The sequence below is a fragment of the Amphibalanus amphitrite genome, unplaced genomic scaffold, assembly GCF_019059575.1.
Source record: "Amphibalanus amphitrite isolate SeventyFive unplaced genomic scaffold, NRLGWU_Aamphi_draft 001275F_arrow, whole genome shotgun sequence".
NCBI lineage: Eukaryota > Metazoa > Arthropoda > Thecostraca > Balanomorpha > Balanidae > Amphibalanus > Amphibalanus amphitrite.
In genome coordinates this window covers 176,838-186,924 of record NW_024882768.1, presented here as the reverse complement: position 1 = coordinate 186,924, position 10,087 = coordinate 176,838, and the positions used below count along the sequence as shown (strand labels likewise).

Genomic DNA, 10,087 nt, shown 5'->3' with positions numbered 1-10,087 from the left:
TGTTTGAGAGTGGGACCTTGGGTTATGTAGAGTTGAGTTCTTATTTCATTGTGATCAAGGGTACTATGTTATCATTTACTATCATCCCATTACCTAACCCTGGCCTATGTGTTTCCGATGATTGATCGCCCCGGAAAGATAGAGTCAGAGTCGGAACGGGTTCGCGAGGGGCTGGACAAGAAGGGCTCCTATGGAGCGCACCGACGGAGTTCTCTTTCATCTTGCTCTCTATCTATCGAAAGACACTGCCCGGTTAGCCCCGCAACGCCGCGAAACCCCGCTACAGGTATCAGCAAAATTTTCCTATCCGCGTTGCGAGCCCTTCGCTCTCGATCAGCCTATTTATAAATGAAATCGTCGGTGGAGAAATACGCTCACAAAACAACAGCAACGGGTTGTACTGTACATACAATGTACAGGGATGTATTTGCATACGTAATACGGACACTGGCAAAATGAGATGACACTATTCTCGTACACACGATTTCAGATACAACTAAAGCGGTTAGTTAAAACAGACTAACCGACTCTCAGGCATCCATACAACGCAGCATGTTCATTAAGGCATCGTTTATACTGATGACATCGTGGGCAATTGGGGATCACGGTGATCGACATATGCTTGAAGATAGGAAACCCGATAAAAAGATAGGCGCAACTGACCCCCAAAAAGTAAGATAACAGTGAGCATATTCTAGTCCACGATCCCGAGCATCAAAACATGTCTGCTAATCACATCACAGATGTATCGGATTCAATAATACGGGAAAAGAACTGAAGTATCTTTCTTGACGAGATTCTTTCAGCACTCACATAACACATCGGGCATGATACATTTCAATCATTTATACACGGCTATCTACATAATCTACAAACATCGGTCATACCGCCCAGTAATATCCTTACACCATCGAAAGGGTAAATCAAGAGATTCCTTCAAAGACTGTGCTTTCCTACAAGTATAGCCTCATTAAAAACAGCCACAAATACATCAAACGAACAAACAAATTGTTCGAGGATATTGGTCTTTACCTCCCCCGTTTTTCGGCGATCGCCAGCGACCCGTCACGGAGCGATCACAGCAGTGATCCCGGCGCTCACGCATCCAGGCAGATGGTGCGCACGACGGCCTCTGTGACCCGGTACGGGTCGCAGTTGGAGCTGGGCCGCCGGTCCTCCAGGTAGCCCTGGCCCTCCTCGGCCACCTGACGCGGGATCCGGATGCTGGCGCCGCGGTTCGCCACGCCCGCAGAGAAGTCGTGGATACTGGACGTCTCGTGCAGACCCGTGAGGCGGCGCTCGTTGTCACGCCCTCCGTTCGGGTCGTACATGCAGATGTGGTGCTGGTGGTTGCCCGCCAGCCGCTCGATGGCCTTCTCGATGTGCGTGATGCCGCCCTTCTCGCGCATCGCCACCGTGCTGAAGTTAGTGTGGCAGCCGGCGCCGTTCCAGTCGCCAGGAATCGGCTTCGGGTCCAGCGAGACCGAGATGCCGAAGTCCTCGGCGACGCGGTGCAGCAGGAAGCGGCCCATCCAGAGGTCGTCACCCATCCGGATGCCCTCGGCCGGACCGACCTGGAACTCCCACTGGGACGGCATGACCTCGGCGTTGGTGCCGGCGATCATGACGCCGGCGTACAGGCAGGCGCGGTAGTGGCTCTCCACCACGTCACGGCCATACACCTTGGAGGCGCCCACGCCGCAGTAGTAGGGTCCCTGCGGCCCCGGGAAGCCGTTCTTGGGCCAGCCGAACGGGTGCTGGTCCGAGTCGAGCAGGGTGTACTCCTGCTCCATACCGAACCACGGGTGCTGGTCGGCGGCTTTGTCCATCACTTCCTTGCAGGTGTGACGGTGGTTGGTGTCGGCCGGCTTGTGGTTGTGCTTGTAGGTCTCACACAGCACCAGCTTGTGGTTTCCGAGGCGGAAGGGGTCCCGGTAGAGCGCCACCGGGTGCAGATAGACGTCCGAGTTGCTGCCCTCCGCCTGACCGGTCGACGAGCCGTCAAAGTTCCAGATCGGCAGCTCTGCGAATGAAGGAGACACACTTGTTAAGGGAAAGCAGCTACACCAAGCGTGTGCGAGGATGATACGTTTGGGTAAACGGGTACTATTGGTCTCAAGATAAGGGTCCAGGCGGCCTGTAGGTTTGATGCGGTGAATACCCTCACCCTCGCCACAGCTCGAGTGGGGGTAGGGGAGGGGGTGCATTCGGCCCGAGTCTGACAGCGGGGTCGTTCGCCGCAGTGTGGTGTCCAGCGGCGCAGTCGGAATCAGGCGGAATTATGCCGGCGGCGGTAACCGGTCGAAGGGCCTGGCTCAGTCGCGTCTCGAGACGAGTTACCGAGCAGGGTGTCAGCGATAGATGGGAGGGGGTGTGGTCAGGGCGCCGTTTGCCCACCAAGTCGGCATGCTGTCAGTTTGCTGGCGTTTCTCATCTTCTCATTGGTCATTGATGGACCACACTTGGTGTGTGCGATTGACCAATGAGAGACTAAGAGACGCCTGTAGGCTGTAACTGGCTTCCATGTATTGGAAAACCGACAGCAAGCTGAAAAACGACAGTGCATGGGGCGCACTAGCTTTGAAGGTCACTCCGCAAAAGCATAACTTTCCATGGTTGAGGGTGACGGGTGTTACCTACCCCAGACTTCTTGCGATTACTCTCAACAAGGTAACCATAGACTAAGCTGAAAAATAGCACACCTGACTTGATTCAAGCCGATTCTCTGGTGACACCAACGACCAATTACATTTTCAATTCTTGTCGAGTCACTGACCTATTACGTCATAAAAGACTTCACTCGGTTCTAAAACATTAGGGCTTGGCAACTCCGTCATTGCTAGGTCAACTTCTGCAGGCGAATAAAATTCACAAGACTTCATATTCTTCCGAGACCTTGCAACTTTTATGTCTCGTAATTTTCTATAAAGCAGTCAGGTAAAGCTAGGTCAATGACGTGACCTCACCATCGTAATTCAACAAGGGAAATATTAAAATTTATTTTGCTGAAAAAATGATTTAAGACTATCTTTGAACATGGAGTCGTGCTCGTATCGCTTCACTCCTTGCAAGATCGATGCTCAACTTTTGCGTTTTGAACCATGTGCAACGTCATAAATGACGTTACATAGATATCGGTGTTTTTTGTCATTAACTACCGTTCCAACTGAAATACAGGGTGGTTATATATTAAACCGCGAGTAGGCAGAACAAATCTTTTAAACGTCGAGCCGTTAGGCGAGACGTTTAAATGATTTTTCTACCTACGAGCGGTTTAATAATTTTATTCCCTACCGCCGATATCTTTCGAGCGCTAAATGATAAGGAATACATTTTATATAAAAATACAACAGATTTCGTACTAGACGAAATGTCTACTAGACGTTTAACAGTTTATTAATCGCCTAGACGTTTTACAAACCAATACACAATATTACACAATATACACAAAGTTACACAATATCTGATAGTTTTCTCTCTTTGCACGTGAAGCAATTGTAAACACTGTCTATGGTGCGGGATAAACGCATTTAAACATCCACGCGCTATCCTCTAAATTACAGGGTGATCAATAAAAGATGACATAAAGTGAGCCCCCGCCAGAGGCGTAAGACGATGTATTGCATAAACAGCTCACCGTTGGAATGATAAATCTTAAACATTTTACATCGCACAAACAGAAATCAGTTGTGACACTGGCCTTGGATGTCTTCAGTGGCCGTATTCACAATCACGGGTTAAGGGTAGGGTAGGAGTAACGGGTAACGGGTTATTTTTGTGGTCATATTCACAATCGAAGTTTACTCCTGATGGTCGCCCGGCGCCACGCAGACGGCACCTGGCCTGTGTGGTGCCGTCTGCGTATGATGATGACGAGATGTCAATCGAATACCAACTTTTTGGCATACCGATACCAAACCGATACCAACTTGGTATTTGGCGTTTCGAGGCTAAAACATTTGGTATTTTGTTGGTGTTGTGAATCCTCGCTAATGTAAAAGAGACTGTGACTTTGGTAAAAAGTTGGCATTTCCCTGATATTCCCAAGTCGGTTCGGTTTCGGTATTTTCCCACGGTTCCTGTTGGTATTTGGTTTGGTATCGGTATCACGACTTTCTGTAATTGACAGCACTAGTCCATATATTTAAAAAAATGCCTTCCCAGGTTTCTATCCATTGCGAACGTGAATACTGGACAGATTACTGAAGAATTGCTAGACTCTCTTCACTTTCGAGCAACTGAACAAGATCCAGCACCCCTGGTCACTCTGCAGTCTGGATTTTTCGTGCTTGGACCTCACCGTTTAACCTCAAGCAACTCAAGTTGCGGAGCGAACTCAAGAGTCCAAGACCCTTGATGAACTGAACGCTGCCGTGAGTCGTCGAAGGTTCGTCTGCACGATAGCCGGCGATCATTTGGGGCTCCAGCGGCGGCTTACTTTATGTCATTCACTAATGAACACCCTGCACTAGTGCACGTGACCTGACCTCAGAGGTCACATGTTCATCTGACACTTTTAACATGATTGTGAATCGCTGGGTGTTGTTTTTGTTTGCAAGGCTTTTAGCTTAATTATGGGCGAAACGGCGTCGAGGGTCCAGCACCCCCCCCCCCCCCCCACACACACACACACTCTAGACCCCTCTCGGTATTCAGGAAGTCGATAGGTCCGACGAGGAATAACGGATACAACGACAACGAGACACGTGCACTCTTGAAATATGTTTGTTCAGTGTGGATTTGATTTTTGAGAACGTTTCCTTGCCTTGTCTATAAGCTGAAATTCGCCAATCAGTCTTATGCATTACCTAGCTGCATCGTTTCGAGTCCCATCAGTGGGAATGGCTTCTACACTCTACACTATTAGTGCTTTCTTGGAATGATATCACGTTCGATAGAAGCATAAAGCGAACACATAACGAACGGGGCGAGATTAACATATTGTTTAATGGTTAACCCTACCGAAGGTTTAACAATGCAGTTATTGAAATGAACTGTTCAACAGTTGTTCAGCGCAATAAATGAGATTATACGAAACAGTAGGAAATTACTAGTTATGAAGGTTGAAATATGCCACCGTTAAGATAATGATATAAACAGCGACGTTGGCGGCGGTATGCCGATCATGACAACATTATAATTGCTACGTCTTAAACAAATTGCCACGTATTGCAGCCTAAGTTGAAACTGCAATGAATGATACGTGAGCTATATGGTCCGGCATAAGTTTTATCCTCTAAAAAAAAATATTCTCTCTAAGTTGCTACATAGGGGACAGCGATTCTTTTGCGTTCAGTTTATTCCCCACGAACAGGGATTTACATTACGAACGCAAATTTGCATGTTGGTAACTAGGTTGTGCAGTAAATACGGCTGGATTTTTTTCCTGCCCGTTTGAGCTGTAACGACAAGGCGCCGAGGCTAGCAGCCGGCTTCTGTTTGTCCAGGTCCTGCTGGACGATAGCCCGAAGTTCGTCGATCAGGATGAGGTCTGGATGGCAGCCGGCTAGCATGTCTTTCCTTCAGAAGTCTGGCACGTTCAATTCGCACCACCGCTAGGCCTTGGCAGAGCGATGAGCTGGCGCGCCGTCCTGATTGAAAATGCATGTCAACATGTCATTGACCATGCGTTGGCCTAGCATTGGGCCAAAGGTAGGTAATGAGCCTCGGAGAGCTCTTCCAATAGCGTCTCACGGTCCTGTTTGGAGATGTGATAGCGCTTCAGCGCGAGCCGTTTGGCCAATTTTGTCGCGAACTATTGGCCCCTCTTCCCGGCCGCCTTTTTCAATGCGACTTCTGTAACGTTTGAAATGGTAGGCCCACTCTGCAAACTGGAACGATCAGCGACACTGCCAGCAGCCGTATGCTTATCCCACCAACACCGGGCTGTGCAGATAGTTCGTCTATAAAATTAAGACTTGCAAACAAAAACAACCGGACAGATGTCCCAACCAATCAGCAATGACACGCTGTATCATTTCGGCCTGGAACATGCCGACTGTCTGGTTCAGCTCCCTTGATAGAAATGTCAGACCTTCATGTAGCGACGCAGCCTTTCAGGTGGACAATCTCTGTGAAAATGGCCGTAGCTCGGTGATCCGTGACCCGAGGTCCGTTCGTCACCTCATGTTCTGCCGCCAAGGACCGTGCAATGCAGGAGTGCAGCCTGAATCGTCATCCCTCAGGTGTAGACACGATTAGGAACCGGAAAGTGTTGTCATGGGTAGTGGACATAACTTTTGCCGACCCATGTAGTGTCGTCCTGTAGCGTCTTTCATTGTCAGCGAGACGCTACATGGAGTTAAAATGGCGAGCGGCTCTCCCGCCGGAATGGTAAGCGCCCTTCTCTGTCAAACGCGGCGCTAGTTTCCGCCTAAGCTCCGCTGGCCCGCTCAACTGCTATGTCATGCGGCACAGTCTACAAGTACAGGTGACCGGTCGCGAGATCGGAGCTCCGTAGCACCGAGCGAGTGTGGCGAAGGTGGGGGTATTCACCGCATCAAACCTACAGGTCGCCTGGACCCTTATCTTGAGACCAATAGTACAAGTATGGAGTCGTTTGGAAACCTTACGTCTCACTTCGTGGTGAGAATGTAGAATATTCCTGGCTGAGCAGTAGTGCGGCCTACTTGGTTTCTATTTCGAGACTTCTACGAGTATACCTAAGCTCAGTTACGTTACGACCAAGACGAAGTTGGTACGCCGTGACAGTGAAACCGCGGAATATAGCCCACTGACCCAAATACCGGGGTGCTTTGACCTTGGCACGTCAAGAGAAAGACAAGGTAAGCACTGGAACAGTTTACGCTGGCTCTGAATTCAGAACGCCCCGTATGAACTCTCGGTCCGCCTTATTCTGCGCCACATGACCTCCTTTGAGCAGCCGTGTCTCTGGATCGATGCCAAGCCTTCGCATTGCTTCACACTACGCCAATATCAATTGGGCAGGCGAGAATGATTTCTACGACTTGGTCCACCGATGCACAACGCAGAAGTCTCGCTCAGAGCGTCGGGAAGTTCAACTTTGACATGTTTATGGCACTGCAAACCTGCGCACACGTCTGGGGCGCTGGAAGGTGATGCGCACAAACAGGTGCGGACGGCCCACGGCCCGGGCGCGTGTTCCCGGTCTGACCCCTACCAAGGTTAGCGAGCGCCACCGTCGGCCTGCGACGCTTCGCCAACCAGAGGCGCCGTGCGGAATGGATCGATTGACGTCATACGGCCGATGAGGCAACAGGGACCGCCGCAGACTTGGCCAGGTTTATGACCGCAGATAGTTGCGAAACACGGGTCTCACTAGTGGTATAATATGAGTTTGTTGGTTCGAATAGCCAGCTTTTGACTGGGATGTTATGGAGGTCCAACATACTCGTACATGCGCTCATTGACATTCTGTTGTACAACCGACAACGCACAGCTTACGGATCCGCAATTAAAGATAAGTGTTACAATAACGGCTAATACGGTAGAGGCAAAATAGCAGGGGTTGAATTAATATTTTCACAACATGAGTGGTAGAAACTTACCGCTGGGCGACTTGGGGTTGAAATTGACCGTCTTGGTCTTGGCGCGCACATTTTCTCCGCTGCCGTCGATCCAGATATACATGCACTGAGTGGTGTTGTCAGGCACTGGCAGATTCAGATACCTGTCGCAGACAAATCAACTGTTAGACTGGGAGGGGCATTGGCGGCAGCGGCTGATGAGCACTGAGCACTGAGCACAGAGTAATGTCAAACGGTGCAAAAGCAAAGCTACCGGATATTTTTATGTTGAGTTTCATTATTGAAATAATTCTTGAAAGGTATACGTGACGACCTGTCGTGACGTAGACTGTCCATTTTAGTTATGAATCGCTGAAAAATAAAGTACAATTAGAAGCATTTCTTACCTGTCCAGAACGGTTTTATTCGTGGCCATCTTGAACGACTTTGAGTGACCTGGAACAACAGAAACGTCTGGTTAGTGACATTCATATTTTACAACTGCCGTATGCAATGCACCCTCGGGTTTCGTAGACGAATCTTTTGTCAGAATCACTACTTCGCTGAAGCATCTCATGTGTAGCCCTACTTTCCCAACGCCAGGTGTACTATTTATAGCCACACTTGGTCGGACGTCAGCATATTTTTGGCGGATACCTATTATATTAGAATTCATAGAATTCTAATTCTATGAATTCTAATTCATAGAATTCTAATTAGAATTCGTTAGAATTCATAGCCGGGCAAATATACCAGCTTTCTATTATCTAATGGATTCTTTTTAAATATCTGTTTAGATTTCGGTGTCAACTATTCCTTTCCGTAACAGCTCACGCTACTTTGCTTTTTTTTCTTCTAAGCTGCTCCGAGCAGCTGGGTCACCTGACTTTCCCCCGGCCGCGGAGGAGGGAGGGACGAGGGAGGGAGAGGGGTGCGTACTACGGCCGGCGCCTGGGCACGCGGTCACCTCGTGAACAGCCACCTGTCGCCCGGAGCCAGCTGGCGGCCGGCCGGCCGGTCGGCGCGGGGCGGGGCGGGGCGGGGCGGTCCTTCTGTTGTCGGGCGGGCTGACCTCAGGCGCCGCGCTGGGAGAGGGAGGGAGGGAGCGGCCCGCCGCGCCGATCGATGCGATCTCGCGAGCACGCGTACTGCTCATGATGGTCACGTGAACAGCGGCTGGGCTGGAAAGTTCCGCCTCCTCCCTCCCTCCCTCTTCCCCTCTCTCCCACCACGGTCGGCGTCTCGCGGGGCAAGCCTTTGTTCACGGGGTGAGAGCGGAAGGGAGGGGAGGGTGGGGGAGCCCGACGAAATTTCTTTGTACAGGCTGGCCAGAAAGATCAGTGAACTAGCAATGCAATGCACTGAATTTATCAGGATCATAAGACAAAAAACAAATGTACCCACCAAGGTGTCCTTTATGTAGATATTAAGTTTCTATCACACTGTAAGTTTCAGTAAAATGACCATAACTTAACTTTTGACTTCTTCGAATAATTTAACAAAAGGATTTGATTTAATTGAAACTATAAAAATCATTTTTAGCCCGTCTCATAAACATCAAGTACGTAGATTCACATGCGACGACGTACTCGCACTTAGGAAACAAGACGTTGCATACAAGTTCCATCGAGATCACACTTTTTACATTCCAGTGACAAATAAGTAATGCGAGCATAACAATAAAAGTGTGTAATATAAACGATACGAACAAATTATGATTCGTCTTATGAAACACGGAACAGAATGGTGGGTAAACGGGCTCGGTTCCCTTGAATAAGCATTTCCTGTGAAGGATGCATAAAATTAGTCCGACCAGCTGAATCAACAAGGCAAAAACAAACTAAGTAGGATCGATTTAATTAAACAACCTAAAGCTAACCGTCGCAAATCAAATAGACGTCAACGCTCCCAACCCTTTGCCTGGTCAGCCACCAAAACAAAACAAAAAGACCCCAAGGTCGCAGCCAAACACATGTCAACATAAACATTCCAAAGTAGACTGAAAGCAAAAACTCACCTAAACCGAAGTGTAGACTCACAATTCTTCAGAGCAGTTGCACGTGATCTCTACCAGACTCCAACCGACAATATTCTCGTGGCCCCGCGGCCGGTCTGCTATATAGGCAGTCCGTCGGAGCAGGGCCCGCGGCGCCCTGCCCCGCCCCCCGCCGCCTGTGACGTCATACAGCACGCGCTGACCTCGTGGATAGGCCCGTGCTTCTGCGCGGCCGGAGCTTTCCTACGCTACGGGCCTTCACCAGCGTATACCCAAATCCGCGCGCAAAGTGCACATTGTGGTAGGCGCCACCCTAACTCCTGGTGGGGTTGCTGTGAAGGTGCTTCAGCCCAGGTATGAATGGCTGCTCCAAGCTGTTTGACGTCCGCCAGGGAAGATCTTTTAGTTCATTTTAGATGTTTTATTTCATTGTTTCTGTCCATGTTTACACACAGCTCGTCTTTAATTAGGAAAGTTGGTTACAGGCATAATATGTACACCAAAGTGTGTTTGTTTTGTGACCAGATCATCCACACTGAAAACAATTTTACCCGAAGCTGGCGAATTAAGCGTTGCTCTGCGGGTGGTATATGTGTATTAACTC

At 49.3% G+C, this 10,087-nt stretch overlaps 1 protein-coding gene across 1 annotated transcript; it reads right to left on the bottom strand.

Annotated features, from left to right (window-relative positions):
* Window positions 1-389: 389 nt before the first annotated feature.
* Window positions 390-9,658, bottom strand: LOC122371750 (glutamine synthetase-like). Its single transcript, XM_043348403.1, has 4 exons — window positions 9,505-9,658; window positions 7,895-7,943; window positions 7,530-7,651; window positions 390-2,023 (listed from the first exon to the last, which is right to left on the bottom strand). The coding sequence occupies exons 2-4, from the start codon at window positions 7,921-7,923 to the stop codon at window positions 1,098-1,100; spliced, it is 1,077 nt and encodes a 358-aa protein (XP_043204338.1). The 5' UTR covers window positions 7,924-7,943; window positions 9,505-9,658; the 3' UTR covers window positions 390-1,097.
* Between the last annotated feature and the right edge of the window lie 429 nt (window positions 9,659-10,087).

Excerpts from the sequence above, each read along its gene's own strand:
- LOC122371750 (XM_043348403.1), bottom strand. The coding sequence starts at position 7,923 with ATGGCCACGAATAAAACCGTTCTGGACAG. Across the intron at positions 7,652-7,894 it reads AATAAAACCGTTCTGGACAG|GTATCTGAATCTGCCAGTGC; the intron begins GTAAGAAATGCT and ends TGTCTGCGACAG. Across the intron at positions 2,024-7,529 it reads CAACCCCAAGTCGCCCAGCG|AGCTGCCGATCTGGAACTTT; the intron begins GTAAGTTTCTAC and ends CTTCATTCGCAG.